The sequence below is a fragment of the Pocillopora damicornis genome, chromosome 10 (assembly GCF_964200805.1).
Source record: "Pocillopora damicornis chromosome 10, jaPocDami1.2, whole genome shotgun sequence".
NCBI classification, from domain to species: domain Eukaryota; kingdom Metazoa; phylum Cnidaria; class Anthozoa; order Scleractinia; family Pocilloporidae; genus Pocillopora; species Pocillopora damicornis.
In genome coordinates, this window is record NC_142679.1 from 1,690,106 (window position 1) to 1,711,965 (window position 21,860).

At 38.1% G+C, this 21,860-nt stretch overlaps 3 protein-coding genes and 1 pseudogene across 4 annotated transcripts; 3 read left to right on the forward strand and 1 right to left on the reverse strand.

The window, feature by feature from the left end:
* Positions 1-725: 725 nt before the first annotated feature.
* LOC113667657 (gamma-aminobutyric acid receptor subunit gamma-2) lies at positions 726-8,292 on the forward strand. Of its 2 annotated transcripts, none has more exons than XM_089185070.1 (10): positions 726-845; positions 2,154-2,355; positions 2,803-2,882; positions 3,225-3,292; positions 3,699-3,919; positions 4,558-4,640; positions 5,278-5,406; positions 5,815-6,029; positions 6,587-6,736; positions 7,032-8,292. In XM_089185070.1, exons 2-10 carry the CDS (start codon positions 2,303-2,305, stop codon positions 7,401-7,403), a joined length of 1,371 nt encoding a protein of 456 aa, XP_089041196.1. In that variant the 5' UTR covers positions 726-845; positions 2,154-2,302; the 3' UTR covers positions 7,404-8,292. The 2 variants fall into 2 exon arrangements, with proteins under 2 accessions (XP_089041196.1, XP_089041195.1); XM_089185069.1 differs by having other exon boundaries at positions 761-1,044.
* LOC149038387 (uncharacterized) lies at positions 7,336-10,636 on the reverse strand. Its single transcript, XM_089185066.1, has one exon. It carries the CDS (start codon positions 10,525-10,527, stop codon positions 8,917-8,919), a length of 1,611 nt encoding a protein of 536 aa, XP_089041192.1. The 5' UTR covers positions 10,528-10,636; the 3' UTR covers positions 7,336-8,916.
* Positions 10,637-10,911: 275 nt separating this feature from the next.
* Positions 10,912-21,390, forward strand: LOC149038388 (uncharacterized). Its single transcript, XM_089185073.1, has 3 exons — positions 10,912-11,041; positions 20,532-20,681; positions 20,995-21,390. Exons 2-3 carry the CDS (start codon positions 20,565-20,567, stop codon positions 21,343-21,345), a joined length of 468 nt encoding a protein of 155 aa, XP_089041199.1. The 5' UTR covers positions 10,912-11,041; positions 20,532-20,564; the 3' UTR covers positions 21,346-21,390.
* LOC113670727 (uncharacterized) lies at positions 16,293-18,087 on the forward strand (annotated as a pseudogene).
* Positions 21,391-21,860: the final 470 nt, after the last annotated feature.

The following is a 21,860-nucleotide window of genomic DNA, read 5'->3' on the forward strand; positions in this document are numbered from 1 at the left end:
TTATTAAAGCAATGGCAAGAGTGAGAACCCTTTTTCGTAAGTATTCCGCTAAGGGATAGGGTAATTGATAGTATATGAATAAGTAGTCTGCTTTATTCATTGACTTGCGTCGTAGAAGTTCATATTTATTTAGAACCTCGCGTGACTTGAAGATCCTTCCAAGTTATTTAATGCACGTGCTGCGTGTACGTTAACGGAAAGCATGCTGCCACAGCATGTTCGTAAAATAAAGGGGATTATCTAAAGCTCTCAGCTGACGATAATAAAGAGTAACAGGCGCAAACAACAATAATATTTAACTACAATGGAGTGATACCTAGTTTGCCAATGGAGCACAGGTGATAATGAAGCAAGTAACCTAGGGTTCAATACAATGGCTTCCCACCTGACGGCAACCGTTCAGATGTTTCCCTGTGGCCAATCACCATCAAGAATTTTGAAAACAATATAGAAATTACCTACAGAGCCCCCTGGTGTTACTTAAGAAGCTTTTAAAACACGGATATCTGCTCTTGCAAAGACAAATATTTTCTAAGTTACCACCAACAAATTGTTTTTAATGTTACCAAATAGCTATCAAAAATTATGTCGCTCTGTTTCGTGAAATTTAGGTATGTCATTACCTTTGTCGCAAAGCCTTGTGTATAATTTTACATTAGCGAGAAATAAAACAAATTTGAAGTCTATTGTTCAATCGCAAGCTCAAAGTTTATCACAAACGACTTAGTTATGCCGCGCTATCAGGAGCGAACACCTGCTCAGGCGTCCTACGGGAAAGCTCTAATCTGGAAGATCGTTTCATACATAAATCCACGATACTTCAAACTTCTAGCAGCACTGGAGTGGTAAATCAATTCATTGCATTGAGTATTACAAAGACCTTTTAGAGAACTATCTCTGTGAAGATCAATCGGTTTCCCGCGTAGTTGATACTTTTTTTTTCACCTCTTTGTGGAATATTATTATTCCATATTACCTTACCAAAACTAAGAGTTATTGGAACGAAGGTGTCTTTAAACTGTATTTCGTCACTGTTTTAACACGGTAAGTACTTTTATGGGTGTGTGTGATAAACAGGTTTTGAGTCAGTTTGTCCGTAGAAAAGTAAAGGTTTGGTTGAGAGCGACATAAACAAGACGAGCCTACAGCCATCTCAGAATAATTTTTATTATGATACGGAATATCGCATTTACTTTCAAACCTCTGGAATATGTAAACAGACTCTTCTACGCTGTTTGCTTTACAAACTTTTTTTCCCACAGAACTGGTATAGAGGTGTTCGGTAGCGATGTTGAATCTTCGTTTTTTTTCAATGATCTGAACTTTAACCAAAGTTTTTGAAGAGTCGAATTTGTATTTCATCAATTCATCAATTCTTTCACTGTACATATTTTTCTAGAAAATTCTTTCAATTCAACTTCGCGTTTTTAGAATGACAAAACTACTCAGTAAGATATTTTAAGGAAAATACCTCTGTAAAGGGTAAAAATGCGCTTGTGTGGCATACTGGGATAGTCTTGTGGACGAAGAGAATATTTTCAATTGACAAAAAAGCTGCAAAAATCATAACCATTTGAAACAAAAGCTAGGAAGAAACGACGAGACGTGCTTGATGTTAATTATTAAGCTGGGTTAATAACTTCGAAAGCAAGCTGAAAAATAACATCTATTGTATATTCCATCACAAAACATGTCGGCTGACGAGGAACAATAATCAAGATAAATTATCAATTTGACCCGTGAATCAAGGCTGCATCGACTCAGGGAAGAACCATTGGAAATGAGAAAGATTGAATTCTACCTACAGTGTTGGCAATGATGATAGAGGCTTTCATTTAGGGTGTTTCCATGGAAACAAATCAAATTATTCAGTACAAAGTTGATTAGGACAAAAAAAAAAAAAAAAAAAACGATGAGAGCTGACGAAAGTAACTCTAAGAGTGAACGACCAAAGGTGCAGGAAAGCGTGAGTGACCAAGTCATCTGATTGGCTGGGACAGGGTGATGCGTATACGTACTTTCCACAACCAATTATCGAGAATAAGAACGCAATACCAAGGCAGTCTCATAGACAACTTTCCACACCCAGCTTTGAATTACTCGAATAATCAATATCTTTGAAAAGATTTCCCTTTCCTCTCATTTTTTTGTAGCAAGAGGCTGTACTCTTCTCAAACCGCTGGAACCATTTGCATACATATGGCGGGCAAGATATAAGGAGACCTAGATTGAGAATACTCTCTGACTTTATCGTTCCTTACTCTTATATAAACAAGAAGGTTGTTGGCGGACCCTTGCTGGGATGGCGTTGCTCATTTTGATTGTGTATCAAGCATTCCTTCTTACTGTAACCAGGTAACGTCTTTTTAAAATTTTTCCTCAAGTCTAAACTGCTAGTCTTAACATCTATAGAATAATCAATTTAAATGATAATTGACAAAAGTCAACCTTAGTGTTGAAAAAATAAATACTGATTCTTGCACCAAAACGTTACATCTAATAACTGAATTCTTACGTAAATGATAACTAATGAATATGATCAATCCAAATCAAGACTGGCCAATATTTATGTTGTGTTGGTATCTGGTTAATTTGCTTGTCTCCTATGATGGTTTCAAAGTAGAAGGAATCTTGTGTAGTTCATAAATGAAAGTTACTCATGAGGTCCTTGACAAGAATCATGGTCGAGACGGCACGCAGGTAGTGCACACAAGGAAATTCTTTGTTTAATTTCCAGCTTGATATAATATTTGATATTGTAATTATCTGTGACCACTCGCTTACTTGCTCTCGTCATTTCAGTGCGGATTCATCACTCCAAGTGCTTAAAGAACATTTGACCAACTCCGGTTACGACAGAGGAACACATCCCAACGATGGAGGTATGACCTGTAGTTTAAAAATGACCATCAGTTGGTCAGATAATCGATTATTGATGGCAAATCAATGCTTAATTTTGTAACTTTCATTTCCCTTGCGTGTGAAACGCCTTGAAAACGATCCATACCCAGTACACATCGATACCAAATCCTGCCGGACCCATTCGCACCCACATTGAGTGTCGTTAAGCTTCTTCCAACGCTATCACTAAGACCAATCATAACAAAGGAACTGAGAGCAAAAATAAAAAAAAAACAGCCAGTTGAAATCGTAGGGAGAATATTTGACAAAATTAACAATTCATATACCCGAAATTAACCATTTCGTTTGTGGCGCTTTTTTAGTTAATTACACGTTGATATTGGTGGATCTTTATGTGGAATCGTTTGGGAAAATAGAAGAGGTCAACATGGTAGGATATTTTCAACTATTACTAATGTTTGCAGTCAAACATTTTCTGCAATTAAAATTAGGGAAGGCAAGTTCATTAATTTTTATCTTAAACTGCAAGTTACAAAGCAGCTCATGATTAACAGACGGTAGGGTGGAAAAATAAATCCAGCGATTTAATCTCAGTCGATGGCATGAATTTAAGAATCAAATCAAGGAATAATTTTCAGTTTCGTTTCCTGGATTCTTGAGACAAATACAAGGTTATTCAGTGTAATTTAGTGAATGTCACAGGTATACTCGAAAAAAAAAAAAAGAGAACTCCGTGCGCAGGCAATAGCTCCGTTAAGTACTTCAAATGCTCTACCACTGTGCTATAGGAGACTTGTGGTAGGATAAGTCGTAAAGATTTCTCTTATCCCGTACAGGAACTAGATGCGTACATGTACTTTCGTCAGGAATGGTACGACCCTCGATTAGCAAACGTCGTGAACAAAACTGTGCATCTGGCTAGAGATGACATCAACTTAATATGGAGGCCTGATACTTTTTCATATAATTCTCGCGCAACAGATCTGGATAAAGAAGACAAAAGCTTGCATTCCTCTATGAATGTGGAACCCTCTGGGCGCGTATTCTACTCAAGAAAGTAAGTTTGCTGTTCACAAGAATATCATTTGCTTGCAGATAAAACTTCTACGGCTACCACCCGCTAATTCGACTTAAATATGAATTCTTCATTAATATCTAATGAAGACTGAAAGTCACTTGGGAAAGGCAACGGTTAAGTGTCAGACTCAGAACCAAGAGATCCTGAGAGATATTACTTCTTTAATTTTCCCTAAAGGGTATGTGTCGCCCGACAGGGTTTGATACTCGGGGTCTTGGGTCTAAAACGAGGCAGATTAGTCCTCAGTATAGAGTGTGAGCGTTGGCGATTCATGTGCTGCATCTGTGGTATCAACTTTATGGCAAGTTTATCCTTCTAACTCCCAGTAGTGATTAACATTTAACTTCTCCCTATGAAATACACACATTATCCAACAAACGGGTAGTAAGTTTACTCCAACTTATCGGATAAAATTTTTCAACTTGATCCAGCACCAAATTCTCATAACTTATTTACGATGAAATGTGCAGCAGCCAGAAGTGAAACCCGAAGTAGTTTCCCTTATGGTCCCCATGAAAGTTTTTGGGACTAATTTTATCCCAAAATTGTCTAATAAAACACTTGATCTTGACTGAATCTCAAGCGTTCTATTATAGTTTTATATTGTTTATCTTTAGTACTCACTTAGTGTCCGCCTGTAATATGGATCTTCACAACTTTCCAATCGACACACAGAACTGTTCGCTCACATTTGGGAGCTGTAAGTATATAGTGGGAGATGTTACATGCATATTGGCAATAATTTTCACCATTTACTCTCTTCTTGAATCCATTGAAGGAAAAAAAAAGGAAAAAAAATCATTCTTAGCTTAAATACTGTTACATGCACTCATTTCTTTAAAATCTTGGATGCCTGAAACTGAAAGTTTCTGAGTGCATGTCAAGCGACTTTTATATAGTAGAGCAGGGTGCAGTGGCGGATAAGTAAATCAAGGAGAAGCAAATAAACCATCAAATTAGTTGAAGAAGTGTGAGCGTATGAACCACAATCAAGGCGGTGTTCAACAAGGTAAAGTCAGAAAATAAAGTGCGAAGCGCGTCAGGAGGAAATAAGGTCTGATGAAAAGGGCAGCGGGAATTAAATTAGTACACTGATGAAAACATTGCGATCTGTAGGTATGGCAATTGATGTACACTACAGTTGTAGCCTAATTGCAACTTAGCTGCTGAAGTGTTTTATATAGAGTAAGATGCAGCGTTTCAATTAAGGGTTTTCTCATAATTTTCCAAGTAGTCCGTAACTAGGCACTGGTCATGGTACATTTGATTAATCATTGTTTAGGCAGACGAAGAATGTTCAATCCTCCTTAATGCACATTGTGCTGTATTTGTCTCAGACGGGTTTTCTACGCGCGATGTTGATTACATGTGGAAACGAGACCTTATCACTGTCGAACAAACTACGATGGCGCAGTTTTCAATCATATCTGCAAAACCTTCACGCCGAGTTGGAGTATACATCGGAGGTAAATTATTTATGACAAGATTTAGCAAGATTTAGAAAGCTTCCGCGCCCTGAAAGACGAACTGTAATTAAGTTACTAAACTAATTTTGACAAGTAGCTTTCAAGGTTATAAGTCTTTGTGTGGTTATTTAAGGAGACATACGGTATATTTACAGGTAATTCTCTTGTGATAGTAGATGGCCTGTCGAAAGTTTTCTTTCGTATCCATTTTCAGTTTTGTTGCAACAGATTTCATTTAGATCATCACTGCAGAGCTATATCATATGAATGAGAACAGGAAAAAGTCTAGGCGACAAAGAGTTGTTAAATTGAAGTTGAGTCTTCTACAAAACTAACGTGGTCGTCCTCACCTAGTGTAATGCAACTACATATACAATGATGACAGATTTTCTTGGCTATCATACACAGGTAACTATACCATCGTAGGAGCATTCTTCTTGCTGCAAAGGCGTCTGGGATATTACATGATCCAGCTGTACCTTCCATGCATCTTCCTCGTTATGCTGAGCTGGATTGTGTTCTGGATGAGTCCTGATAATGGAGGTGACAGGCTCACTGTCGGCATCACTTGCATTCTCACAATTGTTTTCTTATTGGGTTACATTAACGGCATGTTGCCTAAGGTTAGAGAACTCTCATGACTAAAACATGACATGCATTTAACAGACGGTGGTATGCAGGGATTCGCGAAAATTCGTTATGGTTTAGGCTGTCAACAGTCAAGAAAACCATCATAAGAAAGACACGTTTTCTTTTTCCAAAAATAGTTATAAAAATTTCGCTCTCTGCAAAAATTAGACGTGCGCCGTATAAATATTGGCCGTACGTATTTAAAATTAATTTAGAAAAGAATAAATGTATTTTTGCCCTTGTTGACAACCAAGGCTCGTTGCAAACCCTTCTGCTATTTACTAGTGAGGAACTCTATATCGTGACGTTACCAAAAATGCAACACCCGTGCCTCTCACACCTCAAAATACGTATATCTGTGGATAACACTTCACAATATGTAATCAAAGTGTATCTCTGGCTCAGTGTCACGTTTGCGTAACTCACGCCAAACAAAATAAAAAAAAAAACAAGAAAATTGGATACAATTCTATAAAGTTATATAGAGATATTTACATTGCATAACTTTCAGAGCATTATTTGATACCCGATACATGTAACTTCATTGCAGGTGAGCTATGTGAAAGGAGTGGACTGGTTTCTAATGACGTCATTCCTTTTTATCTTTCTGTCCCTGGTTGAGTGTGTACTGGTAGAGAGACTCGCGAATGAGAAGCAAAATGAAGAAAACAAGGAGGAAGGAATACACAACGAAGGACTGGTAATGAGGTTTCCACTTTTTTTTCCAAATGTGAAATTATCTTCTTTTGACCTAGAGAGACTAAACAGCCTCCCTCCTTAAAAAGATATTGCAGGCACAGTGCGTGGGATATTTAGATTGAGAAACTGCGCACTTACCCCTCCCCCAAGTCCAACAACAGTCAACTGATAGCAAGTTAAAGTTAATGTTAGGCCAGGGGAAGGGTAGATACTGATATTGATCCAAGGTTTCGATCCCCGTATGGTCGTGACAGTGAATCAAATCGAAAAGATAATTTTTTTGAATGATTTTGTAGAACACTTCTCGATTATCCTTGAGCAAACTGGACCTACGTCATCGCAGGAGCTCCAAAACTTTGAACATATCAGGTGATTCCGTCAAGTCCCCAGCTAAGGGAAGAGTTCATGTCCTACCAGTGACGGCCACAGCCCCTCATAACGACACTGGCCCGAATGACGAGACATCAGAGCTATCGCAGAAGAATGGCAGTTTCTTACAGTGTCTTGAAGGAAACCCAAAGTCACCCAGAACTAAATGTGGGATGAAAAAAAGAACTCTCCCAGAAAAAATAGATTTTGCGTGTCGACTTCTGTTTCCTCTTTCATATGCCCTGTACAATTTGGGCTACTGGTATGTCTATTTGCAGGGCATTGATATAATAACATAAGATTTTCGCCTTTAATCATAAAACAAATAATAATATCTACCCCATCCTATAAATGGAGGTTATCACACAATTCTCTAGATTTGTTGCGTGATGAATCAGGGTATGACTGCCTAAACAAGCTTTTGTTCCTGTTGTGGTATAATTAGTTTTTTTTCAAAGTTGTTTATCTACTCGTACTTAAACATTAAATACTTTCCCAGGAAGTACCTGTAACGGAGGTAATTGGTGTACATAAAATCCTTTTCCTGTGTATATGCTAAGTAAGTTGTAAAAAGCTATATTACGCGCGCGTTTTAATTGCTTCTAGCTTATGATCTATCGGAGGACAGACGCATAGGTGACGTCACCATCAAACAATATACCATATTGCTGTGGGTCTCTCCAGTAACAGATCTCAGATTACGTCAAAGTGTGGCGCAGCCGAGCCATCAAAACAGTTTTGTTTTTTTATCATATAAAGCAAACATGTTCCATGTTGTCGTGCGTTTGTTCAGTAATAGATCACATATGGCGTCAAAATGTGGTAAGAACAAAAAGTAGCACAATATCAAGGGTAGCCGATCGTGTCAGTGATGTTCTCACCAAATTTTGAATCTCCTGCGGCAACGTTGAATCTATTTATTGGATAGAAACCAGACTGAGCATTTAGAACTCAGTAAACCAACAACGTAAAAATAATGTACAACAAACTTCTAACGCAAATGTCTGCGCGACCATTGCACTGAGAAACAAATCTAAACCAGTATATAAATTACAGAGTTAACTGTAAATTTATAGTAACCTACAAGCATTGTCCATGTAATTTTAGTTAACGAATTTATATGAAGTGTTTAAGTCTAAGTTATTTTGGTTTTCACCTCGTGACCATTAAAGCTATAGGGTATTGCAACTTTCAGTTTGTAAAAGTATCCACATGCTCTGTATTTTTAGGAGTTTTTCTAAAGAATTTCTACCTACACGATTCAAAGAATTCGAAGGCAAGTTTCAAGCTATAAATGCCTAGCAGTCTTATGTTATGTGTCTCTAAGATACCAAATTGAACCTTTGCACTCTTTTTAAAATAATGTGCATGCGTATATCATTGAACCCAAGCCCAAAGAGGTGCTAAGCAGACCCATACGAGCGCGATACTGGTGTTCTGTTCGGTTTGCGTCATGCTAAAAAAAAAGGTTGTCATTGACTGTTTCATTACGGCATTGTTCGTAGCCCATAAGACCTGTGATTAATTCAATTTGTAGGCTGAAGCTCTCCATATTTAATTGCCTCAAAGCGCTAGATCGAATGGCGTTTATTTTAGTGACACACAATCTCTGCTATTCTTTCCAATGAAATCTTCATCCTCGCAGGTCTTTTAGAAATAATCATTGTGGTCAGAGTTTCCTTTCTCTGTACAAGCAGACGGAACATGGATTCTTTCTTCATAAAGTTCGTTTCCGCGGTATCGAAGAGAAGCTTACAAGACCGTCACCCGTGGAAAGGCCGAACGGACGCCAGCGTAATGATTTCCAAGTCTCTAAGCGAAGGGCATTTTGCACGGGTGGCTTTGAAACTCATAAAAGCGCCCATGTACAATTTCCAAGAGGTGGGGTGTCGTCCAAATTGCCAATGGAACGAGATTTGCTATAGCAACCAAAATGTGTCTTTTCCATCTTTTTCGCCAAACGGCCATAACTGCGATGTTCTGATAATGAGTCTCGATGGCCAATGATGCGCCGGTGAAAAACCATTCAATAACCAGTGCAACTGAGGTATGAATTGCAAATTTCTGCAGCAGCTTTAAAAGTGGAATGTTTTGTAAGTAAATGTGTTGATACAAATACAAAACACTGTTAACAGAAACAATAGCAGTTGATTCATAAAGCATGCTTAAAATAGCGACATCAGCCATTAGTCGCTCACGCCGAGGAGTGCGGAAACTTCCCCAAGGAGCTGATTTTCTTTCTAAAATTACATGACAAACGTGATCAATGATAACCATGGTGCTTCTCTCTATGACTTCTGCAGCGCCGTGGACTATTCCAAGGATAGCTATGGATTTAAGGTTGTCAAGCTCTGCTTGCAACACTCGAAACATAACTGCTGTTCCAAAATACAACGGCGCTAACAAGACGAACGAACGTCCTGGATGAGTTATGCGCCATAACCGCTGAACGCATATTCGAGAGATCGCCTTAAGAACGACCCCGATGAGAGGCGAGAAGATTGCTATGAGTAGCTTTCCTTTCCCATCTTGCTTGCTGTACATCGGGTAAATATAAGACGCTACGAAGATGCCGATTGCGAAAGGGAAACAACTTGGCATTAGAATTTTGAAAAATAAATTCAGCCTTTTTGATAACGAGCGAAACGCATTTGTTAAGAGATAAATTTGCCAACATATACTGGAGAGGAAAAGTACGTTCAATGGAATCTTTTTTAACACAGAAAGTTTAGAATGAGATATTCCACGGAGTTGAAGAGCCACGCGATCAAGTGCATCCAAAGAAAACAGGAGGGAAGCTACTAAGAACAGTTTCCCCTTCAACCCCATGATCTGATATGGTCGGAAAAGTAAAAGCACACCTCCAAAGAACCACAAGTACAGGAAAACACAACCTGTGATGGCAGACATTGTTCTGATCCATTGTACTTTCTCAGGAATTGTCTCCGTGTCATGAAATTGGCAGTTGTATATGGTTTGATAGCAGACGTAGGTTATCATTATATATAGGACACCGATAATAGCAGCAGTCAACAATGAAATCAAAGCACCGGTACACAGTGCTTTCCACACTGTGGAAAGAGTGGATGGTCTGAGCCGCTTCCAAGCCATTGCTCGATCTTCATCTTGTTGGCCGCCTAACGTCTCTTCATTTTCCTCTAGTGTGCACGCGTCCATACATCTCACATTAAGACTCGATGAAGGAAGATAAGAAAAAGCTGTATCCCTTCTATCGCTGTATTCTTGAAATATAAACTCATCTACGGGATGATAATACCATTCTCGACCGGTGCTTTCTAAAGGATCGTAGCCAAACGACTCCGGTGTAAATACAGGTTCTTCTGGATTGTAATGCTCTGACACACCACGAGTGAAACTGAACACAATGTGACCAAACACCTCTATCAGTGTAGTGCTGCTCATTATTCACCCGTCAAATGACCGACTTTAACTGCACAGTTTATAACTTAGATACAAAATGTAATCTTTCCCAATAGCTGCTATCTTTTAGGTAGATATATACTTGGAAAGTGAAAGTACATCCGTATTGAAAGTGCTTACGAGGCAAACTCTAGCTGAGTAAATTTTTGTATACTCAGCGTTTTCAGCGAACTCAATGCACTTAATGTCCAAAACATTTCCATTTGCGTAAGGATAAAGGTGATTTAAAAGGCTTCCAAGCAAACTTTGAAACATTATATTTGCAAGTATCTGTCACGATCTGACACCAGTCAATTAGGAAGCGCGTAAGAAAAAAAAATCGGAAGAAGATTTGAATAACAACGGAACTAGTTTGGCATGGACTGTCACGACAATGTTTTCTTCAAAACATTCAATGCTCTAACGGAAAGTATTATTCACTCTGATCGATGATTCATTCATGTACGAAGATTTACCTCTGTACGTGTGTATTAAGTAAACGGCGAGGAAAGTAATTGTGAGTAAATTCAAATTTTTTATTTTGAAGTTGTGAGAGTTCGCTCGTTTGTTTGCTGCAATGGCGTGTGTAAATCTGATCTTTCCTTCACAAAAACTAATTTCGAATGGTCCATTCCAAGGAGACACAAGGGGATTTAATTAATAAATTCCTTCAGTTTCTGTTGTGCCATTTACGGTACAAATGTCCAAATTGAACGGACTTGGAAAGACTCATCGAGAGCGTATATTTGATGTAGAACTGAATTTAAAATTTCGCTCGCTCTTTCACTACGAACAAATTGTTTGAGAAAATTCAAATATTTAATGAATGTGAATGACTGTAACCAAATACCTCACGTTTTAACTCCCTAGGTGCTTTTGGTGAACGATTAAAATTAATTGCAGACGGTTTTTAGGCCGCTTGTCAACCAACGTAATGACACTAATGTTTAAACAAATTAATTCTGGAACCAATATTTTTCTGTCAACCAAAGTGATTTGAGTGAGAGAAAAGAGAGGATTCATAAGTTATTTATCGGCTCGAGGTAGTGACCGACGTGTTTGCTTTAAAATACTGCCCAGTTGGAAAAACGAGACATATTTATGAAAAATGGCAACGAAATTTGGGATGTACTCGGCGATTCACGAAAGTGTTGCCGTGGCCCGTGGGCAGAGATAGGAAAATACTGACCAGGTAAAGAACCAATCAGATTGCAGGATTCGTTACCGTGCCCTCTCAAAAAAAAAAAAAATAAACAGGAAACATGAAATGTATTGACCGAGGATGGCGTGAGCGCAGACTTTCTCTGATTCTTTGAAAATGAAAGCAGGAATATGCAGTTTTTGTTTAGGCAACAGAACGAACTGGAAGAGAATAAATTTGCTCACGTTGTTAAACACGTAGTCAATTTTCAAAAGCCCTTACGGCCACTTCGCTTGGAAGCACAGCTTATGACACGAACCAACTCATGAAACAAGTAACTAAATATTTTTTATATAATTGAATAGTATGGCGCTCTGTATTTAAAGTCTGAATTTTTATAAACTCAGGCAGGTTTAACAACTATGACAATAACTCTTGGAAAAAATAAGTAGTGAAAAAAACATTCATATCTTGATATTTCTGCATCTCTGAATTCTCAAGAGCCAGATTAAAAGAGGACGACTCGTTGAAGAGAAAGTGTGTCCCCTTATACTAGCCTTTCTATACAGTGCATGTATGAAAAACAGAAGAAGAAACTATCACGCCTGTTAACCCTGCGGATCATTGCAAACCGTATTCATGGATAAAGCTGAGAGCTTTTAGAGCCAGCAAAAGCTCGTAAAGAAGCAATTGATCGAAAGCTAAAAGTTCGGGTTTTTGCCTTCGGCTTTTCCACTTAACAGTTACACAAAAGAACTGACTGCTCGTTAGGAAAAGGTATGGAACTGCTTAATTGCCGTGGAAAATTAGAAAACTGTTACCAAACAAATGAAGTCCTGTCATCGTGAGAGCATCCACATCTAAAAGGATGTCTTGAAATAAGTGGTTAAAGATAATCGCGTAAGTTTCGAAAATAATGTCAACTAAGTCAAAGTATAATTTCATATCGAGCTAGTCACTGATGTCTAACATCCGTAGAACACGATTTTATCTACATACAGCGCACTCCAAATACACTTTCTTGAAAGGTTCAGAATGATAAATTCATTACAATTTCGGTTTCTATATTTATATCGGAATTAAGTATTAGGACCTGTCATTTTTTTATTAAGAAGAAAGGCGCGTGCATGAGCGAACGCCGTGTAAACGGACAACGATGGCGTGTAAGCTCTTTTTTTTAACCGTGCCAAGCACCTCTCAGGCTCGCCCGTTAGAGTTTGCTCGCTGTCTTAAAGTTTTCCGTTGTCACCTGGCGCAAATATACCTTGGATTCACAAAAGACTGAAAGATTGCTTGCCTTCCACAAGCTGAGCGGATCGATTTTGTTTTTAATCCTTTATGTCACGTTTCGGTAAATGCAGCAAGTCATCAATCTTGAGCAATACACGCCCATTAACCCAACGAAGGCTGAAAGCCTGCCAGGATTTAGTTTTTAGAAGTTCTGCATGCGAAGGCATTTTTCATGGACCTTTAGACTCATCAAAGCGCCCACGCACAACTTCCAAGAGATTTGCTGTTGTCCAGAAAGCCATTGGAACCAGATCTGCCATCGCAAACAAAATGTGTCTTTTCCATCTTTTGCGCCAAAAAGCCATAACTGCGATATTCTGAAAGCGAGCCTCGATGGTTAAGGATGCGCCGGGGAAACACCATCCAATAACCAGCAGAACTGTGGTATGTGAAAAGTCGTGGCTGGAATGACGCGGTGTTTCGTCTCGGCCAAGAGACTCATAAGATACCTTTCGTAAAGAGAACCCGTCGAGCATCGCGCTCAAAGTCCCCTTCGCGAAGTCAAGGTGTTAGCAGTCTGGCCCTCTATCGCAGAAGGATTTGCAGCCGCGTGTTCACGAGTTACAATATATACAATGAAAAATTGTCAAACGGGAACGGTACTTTGAGCGCGATGCTCGACGAGTTCGCTTTGTATTTACGGAAGGTATCTGATGAGTCTCTTGGCCGAGACAAAACGCCGCGTCATGCCAGCTACTAATTTTGCACAAGTATTTGACAATTTTTCATTGTATAAACTGTGGTATGAACTGCAAATTCCTGAAGCAATAAACATAGAGAGGAATCTTCTGAATCACAGAAAACTTGGAATTAGATATTCCAAAGACTTGAAGGACAACACGATACACTGTATCCACACAGGAAAAGACAAAAGCAACTAGAATGAGTTTTCTATTCACGCCCTTTAACTGGAACGGTCGAAAAATGCTCTGTCACGCCGCTTGTGAAGCTGAATAAATCACGGGAAAAAACTCCAAACAGCAAACTTTTTCCTTTATCCGCGCTAGAGAGTCTTGAGATCTTCGATACCAAATGAACGTGTTTCGAATAAGCTACAGGTTTTTTTTGCATAATGTTTTGAAAGTGGAAATGCCAACAAAGGAGAAACAATACTCAGGCCATCTGCATGTTAGCGAAAGTATTGACTTCTCCACTTGTTCTCCGAAAATTGAAGAAAAAAAAATGAAATGCTGACGTCAATGATATAAATTTTATATATTTCTATCGTTTGAAATTTAAAAAAATCCTTATAGAGAGGTACTCATTGCTACATCAGGCGTAACGTAATATTTTGTTTTTCCCGAGGTTTAGCTCATCGTTTTTTAATATCCATCACTGATTGTGGTTCTGAAAGTGGAAATACTACACCTTATTGAACAAATGAAGTACTCAGGAATCAGTTCTACGTCAGTTTTAAGCTGGGAAGGTTGTCCTTAACTTCTTCAATGACTTCAAGATATGGTCCGTAGAATCAGTCTCGTAAAATGTCTGTTCGAATCCTTTTATCTTCACGGAGCTTCACTTAAAACAGATTCCTATTTGTCCACGATTGAAAACGGTTAGAAAGTTTTTGCCAAATAGGCTCGAAAGCCAAATGATACCAAATTACCGTGACTCTTTTGCATGGATAAAAAACTTCCTTAGCAGAAACATCGTGTCGAAAATAGGCTTTAGGTTAATATTTTGAAGCAAATTAAATACCTCTTACTGACCGAGTAAGAGATCCGCACTTAAAGCTATGCAACATTTTTTTTCTGCTTGGATGTACATATAGACCAAGTGCGAAGCTTACATAAAAGAACTGAATGCTTGCTAACTGAAAGGCATGGAACTGTCTATTTGCCGTGGAAAATTAGAAAACTATAAGCAAACGCAGACATTATTTATTAAGGAAGCGAAGTCCTGTCATCATGAAAGCACATAAAGAGATATTTTGATATATCAAGTGGTAACTTTTTTAACAAAGCTGAAAGAAATATGACTAGGGTCTTAATAGGCTCTATGAATTGTAAAATTTTGGCTATGCTGGCTCAATCAGTATTGGATATTGGTGCACAATGCATAAATAAAATATTATATCTCGACATATTACCAAAGAGAGCGATCATTATTGAAAAAACCTTATGGCAGCTTATTTAGAAATAATAAATGGACATTGCAAAGCTTCAATTAAAGTTGGCCGATCGTTGTTATTTTGAATTACTTAGTAAATGTTCACTGAACATCACTAAAGCAGTGAAATCTTGTTACCCTGGAATGCAATGGAAGTTCTTAACTCCGCCCCCAAGATTCCACCAAGAATTCTCCTACTTACTTTATCAAGCTTTCAGCTCTGACAATTTTTTGTTGAATCAAACAAGTTCCTTCATTAATATTCTTCAAATTATTGACCGAAAGCTTATTTTCGATACGGTCTTTGCGCCAACAACCTACACAAAAGCATTAAGAGCTCATTTGGCAAATACTGTCGGGTCGTTTCAATCATCGTGGACAAATGGAAAACGATTTGCATGTAAGCACCGTGCGACGAGGAAGTAAAGTTTGGTCATACACGAAAATTATCTCTTTGCCAAAGAAATCAGTATTTTTTGAGACTGGTTGTTAAAGAAGAGGTCTTTGATGAAATGTTTGCCTTAAAGAAGAAAGTTCTAAAGCTAAAATTGGCGTAGATGGGATTAATATTTTATTTGTTCAATGAGGTGTAGTAATTTACTTTCAGAGCAACACTCAATCATAGCTATTAAAGAACAATGCGCCCAATTTCAGAGAAAACAAAAGAATACGTCCTGCTTGATACAATACCGAGTGAAATGTCCATTGCTGAAATTACGTCTCACAATCTCTAGAAAAACATCAATATTTATCACTGACTAATCGTTGTCATGTCACATCTTGAATTTTCACGCAGCACAGTATAGAGTTGGATTCTTCTGGTCGACACTTGGCCTGCTTCCGCGGAACAGAAATGAAGCTTTTATACCAGATCCTCTGACAGGGCTAAATGGCTTTTGCTTTGTTAGCACTCTCACTAAAATTTCATACTTCAGAAACTTGAGCTTATTCGAAACATGTTCATTAGATACCAACGAGCTGAAGTATTCATTCTGACTACCTCTTTATAAGGATTTGTTTAAAATTCAAACGATAGAAATACAGATAATCAATAATATTGAACGTCAACATCTTTTTCCTGAAATTTTCAGTGAACAAGTGGAGAAGTGAATACTTTCGCTAACATTCAGATGGCCGAAGTATTGTTTCTGTTTTGTTAGCACTTTTACTTTCAAAACATCATAGTAAAAAAACTGGAGCCTATTCGAAACATGTTCATTCGGTATCGAAGATCTCAAGTGTTCACTCGAAGACTCTGTAGTGCGGATAATGAATAACAGTTTGTTGATTGAATTTTTTGCCCGTTTTTTATTCAGCTTCACACGCGGCGTGACAGAGCATTACAACCCTGATGAATCTGAAGTGGAGATCTTTGGATATGACGATAGCTTAAGCAGTGAGGGTCGAGAGTGGAATTGTCAGCCCGTTGATAAACCTATTTATCAGGAATATTCACCGCCATCGGACGACGATTATGATCTCTTGTCAATAGGGAACTCTCGAGTTAGATGTCGGGTCATTGACACGAGCTCACCAGAGGAATATGAAGACGAACAGCAAGATGAAAATGACGAAATGGCTTGGAAGCGATTCAGACCATCCGTTCTTCGCACAGTTTGTCAATCAATGTACATCGGTGCATTAATTTCACTTTTAACACCTGCCATCATTGGCCTTTTTTACATCATGATCTGTTACGTCTCTTACGAAACGATACGCAACTGCCAACTTCACCAAGGGGAGACAATCCCAGTTAAAATACAGTGGATCAGAACATTGTCTGACGTGATATGTGTTGCCTTTCTATACATGTGGTTCTTTGTCGGAATGCTTTTTCTTTTTCGACCGTATCAGTTAAAGGGCGTGAAAAGAAAACTCATTCTTGTTGCTTTTGTCTTCTATTGTATGGATACAGTGTATCGTGTTGTCATTCAAGTCTTTGGAATATCTCATTCCAAGCTTTCTGTGATTCAGAAGATTCCTCTAAACATTCTTTACCTAATTAGCGGATGTTGCCAAGTTTATCTTCTGACAAATCACTTCCGGAACCTGTCGAGTAGAGCGACTTTATTTATAAAATTGACGACATCCTCCTGCTTCACTTTCTTTATTGGCATCTTTATAGCATCGTTTATTTATCCAATGTACAACAGACAAACTGAACATGGAAAACTCCTCATTGCACTCTTCTCACCTCTCTTTGTAGTTATCTTTAAGGTAATCTTACGACTTTGCACTCAACGCTTGAAGAAAATTGCTCATCCAGGATATTCGTACATCTTGCTAGTGCCGTTGTATTTTGGATCAGCGATCATGTTTCGAGTAATGCAGGCAGAACTTGAAAACGTCAAACTCATCGCTGTTCTTGGAATAATCCACGGCGCGGTAGAAGTTTTAGAACGAAGCACCATGGTCTTCATTGATCATATTTGTCATGTGATCTTGAAAAGAAGATCAGCTCCATGGGGAAGTTTTCGCACTCCTCGCCGTGAGAGACTGATGGTTGATATTGTCATTTTAGGCATATTATGTGAATCAAATGCTATTGTGTGTGTTAACGGATTGTTGTACGTATACCGATTCATTTACTTACAAAACATTTCATTGTTGAAGCTGCTTCAGGAATTTGCAATTCATTCTTCAGTTCCGCTGGTTATTGAATGGTTTTTCACCGGCGTTTCCTTGGCCATCGAGACTCACTTTCAGAATATAGCAGTTATGGCTGTTTGGCGCAAAAGATGGAAAAGACACATATTGGTTGCGATAACTAACCTGGTTCCACTGGCTATTTGGACGACAGCAATCTCTGGGAAGTTGTGCGTGGGCGCTTTGACGAGTCTAAAGATCACCCTTGCAAAATGCCCTTCACCTAGAGAACTTCTGAAAACTAAATGCCGGCAGTCTTTCAGTCTTTCTTGTGTCAACTGACTTGTGGTGGTGCTAGAGATTGATGACGTATTACACTTACCGGTTATTATTATCCAACTGCACAAAGTAGAGTACAAATATCCTGCGGTATTGTTCCGTTATTTGTACAGTTGGTTATTATAAAAAACAGTCGGCTGCGCGCGCTACGCTTCTCTATCCGCTTTGCTTTTCCCGCCTTATGAGAAATGAGCAGAAAGACTTAGCAGAAAAAAAAGCAGTTGCATAGATAATGAATAACTTATAAGATGTTTTGGTGTGTAATATCGATGAGCTGTTTTACTCGTTGTACTTTTGTTTTACGTGTCAGCGGTACTACACACCAAAGCGTCTGTTAAAATATATGTATTAGTACTAACATGATCCCGAGTCCAATTCGGAGTTAATAAGCACGAGTAAATTGCAAGCGAAATCATGTTATTACTTGTTAATGATGTACGTGAACAAACATCACAGAAAGTCAAGACACACGGAATTTTCAAAGCGTGCGGGCGCTGTTTGTAATGTGCACTCGTTTTATAAGGATCTTACCATGAAGCTTTCAAGAACATCACCTTTCTTGTCGGTATAAAAAAATGCCTCATATCTCCTTTAACATGGACATGCCATGTACATACGGACATTGAATTACATTTATAGTTCTAAACTTTTCCAGACAGAGTATTTGGACCGGACTGTGTCTAAGTGAAATAATTTACTGTCCAGCAGTCACGCACTCAACAAGATGATTGGTAGATTGGAAAAACAGAGTTAACTCTCACGAGACTCTTAAAATCAATCTACTGAACTTCATGCTTGAGTACAAATGCACTCAAGCACGAATTCAACGCTTCAGAGTTTTAAGATCAAAAATAATTTTTACTACGATTCACTATCAGTAATAGCGACCTTCAATATTCCGCTAAAAATAGACGTAAACCAATCTGTTCTAAAGTTTTAAGCTATGCACTAAATTAGATGCAATATTGGTAAAGTTTTGCTCTTTAAGTTCAAATGCTAGTGCGTAACTGAAACGTCCCATTCTTCATCCCAAGGGGTGGGGTGAGGGTTAAGAAACGAGGTTGACTATTATGTCTCACTTTCCAATTTTATTTACTTAATGACTGAGTGGAAGAGCCAGACGGGAGAATATTTGACTCGAGATCATGACCGAGAGCCAAACAATTTCCTGTCCCTAATATTATATAAAAAATTGATTAAGTAATAGTTTTATCATACATTTTTTTGAAACAATCTGCCATGGAAGACACTTCTCTGTGAGTTTGCAAAAGTTTGAGAAACTCAACATAGTAACCCAATATCTGCTGCAGATATTGGGTTATCGTTTCAACTTCACACGCCTATGTATAATGACTGAATTCTCTCAAACAAATCAGAGTTTTCATAGTTACTGTAATACATAATAATATTCCTTATCATTTTGTTTGTGTCAGAAAAGCAATGATAGTTGTATATTAACAGAGATTTACATTGGCGATATAAACGTTTGAACGTCCACAAAGATCAACAATTACTTTGCAAAAACTCGTTCTGTAACTATGGAATTTTACACTCGACAAAATTAAGCCAACTAAGAACTGACTTTTACATATGATCCACCTCAGGTGGTAAACAGATATCATGTTTCATTCATTTTTGTGCAAGGTTTGTTCTTGTCACTTCGTAGTTTCATTTCATTAACCGTAATGAAGCAGATTCTATTTGTTTACCAAGGGTTAGACATACAATTCTGTAGATATTGTTGTAAGAGTGCATTTTTTTTGCTGATGGTTTTTTATTTTTTTGTTAAATATTAGATTTCGAGGTTTTCTGTGTTGTGAATATCTGTAAACATTGTTTAGTTAAGAATGACAAACATGATCCAGCTGTACCTTTCATTTATCTTCCTCGTTATGCCGAGCTGGATTGTGTTAAAAGGCTCACTGTCGGCATCACTTGCATTCTCACAATTGTTTTCTTGTTGGGTTACATCAACGGCATGTTGCCTAAGGTCAGAGAACTCTCATGACTAAAACATGAAATGCATTTAACAGACGGTGGTATGCAGGGATTCGTGAAAATTCGTTATGGTTTAGGCTATCAACAGTCAAGAAAACCATCACAAGAAGGACACCTTTTTTAAAAAAAAAATAGTTAAACAAATTTCGCTCTCTGCAAAAATTATACGTGCGCCGTATAAATATTGGCCGTACATATCTAAAATTAATTTAGAAAAGAATAAATGTATTTTTGCCCTTGTTGACAACCAAGGCTCGTTGTAAACCCATTTACTAGTGAGGAACTTTAAATCATGGCGTTACCAAAAATGCAACATCCGTGCCTCTCACACCCCAAAATACTTCTATCTGTGGATAATACTTCTCAACAATATGTAATCAAAGTGTATTTCTGGCTCAGTGTCACGTTTGCGTAACTCACGTCAAACAAAATTAAAAAAAAACAGGAAAATTGGATTAAGTTCTATAAATTTATATAGAGATATTTATATCGCATAACTTTGAGCGTTACTTGATACCCGATACATGTAACTTCATTGCAGGTGAGCTATGTGAAAGGAGTGGACTGGTTTCTAATGACGTTATTTCTTTTTATCTTTCTGTCCCTGGTTGAGTGTGTACTGGCAGATAGACTCGCAAATGAGAAGCAAAATGAAAAAAACAAGGAGGAAGGAATACACAACAAAGGACTGGTAATGAGGTTTCCACTTTTTTTTCCAATTGTGAAATTATCTCCTTTTGACCTAGAGAGACTAAACCGCCTCCCTCCTTAAAAAGATATTGCAGGGACAGTGCGTGGGATATTTAGATTGAGATTAATATCAGTATCTGAGAAACTGCGCAGTTACCCCTCCCCAAGTCCAACAACAGTCAACTGATAGCAAGTTAAAGTTAATGTTAGGCCAGGGGAAGGGTAGATACTGACATTGAACCGAGGTTTCAATCCCCGTATGGTCGTGACAGTGAATCAAATCGAAAAAATAATTTTTTTGAATGATTTTGTAGAACACTTCTCGATTATCCTTGAGCAAACTGGATCTACGTCATCGCAGGAGCTCCAAACCTTTGAACATATCAGGTGATTACGTCAAATCCCCAGCTAAGGGAAGAGTTCATGTCCTACTAGTGACAGCCACAGCCCCTCATAACGACACTGGCCTGAATGACGAGACATCAGAGCTATCGCAGAAGAATGGCAGTTTCTTACAGTGTCTTGAAGGAAACCCAAAGTCACCCAGAACTAAATGTGGGATGAAAAAAAGAACTCTCCCGGAAAAAATAGATTTTGCGTGTCGACTTCTGTTTCCTCTTTCATATGCCCTGTACAATTTGGGCTACTGGTATGTTTATTTGTAGGGCATTGATATAATAACATAAGATTTTCGCCTTTAATCATAAAACTTCAAATAATCATATCTACCCCATCCTATAAATGGAGGTTTTCACATAATTCTCCAGATTTGTTGCGTGACGAATCAGGGTATGACTGCCTAAACAAGATTTTGTTCCTGTTATTGTATAATTAGTTTTTTCTTCAAAGTTATATATCTACTCGTACTTAAATATTAAATACTTTCCCAGGAAGTACCTGAGAGGGTGGTAATTGGTGTACATAAAATCCTTTTCCTGTGCACGTGTATATGCTAAGTAAGTTGTAAAAAGCTATATTACGCGCGCGTTTTAATTGCCTCTTACTTATGATCTATCGGAGGACAGACGCATAGGTGACGTCACCATCAAACAGTTTTGCTTCTCTATTGTTTAGAACAAACATATACCATATTGTTGTGGGTCTGTCCAGTAACAGATCACAGATTACGTCAAAATGTGGCGCAGCTGAGTCATCAAAACAGTTTTGCTTCTTTATCATA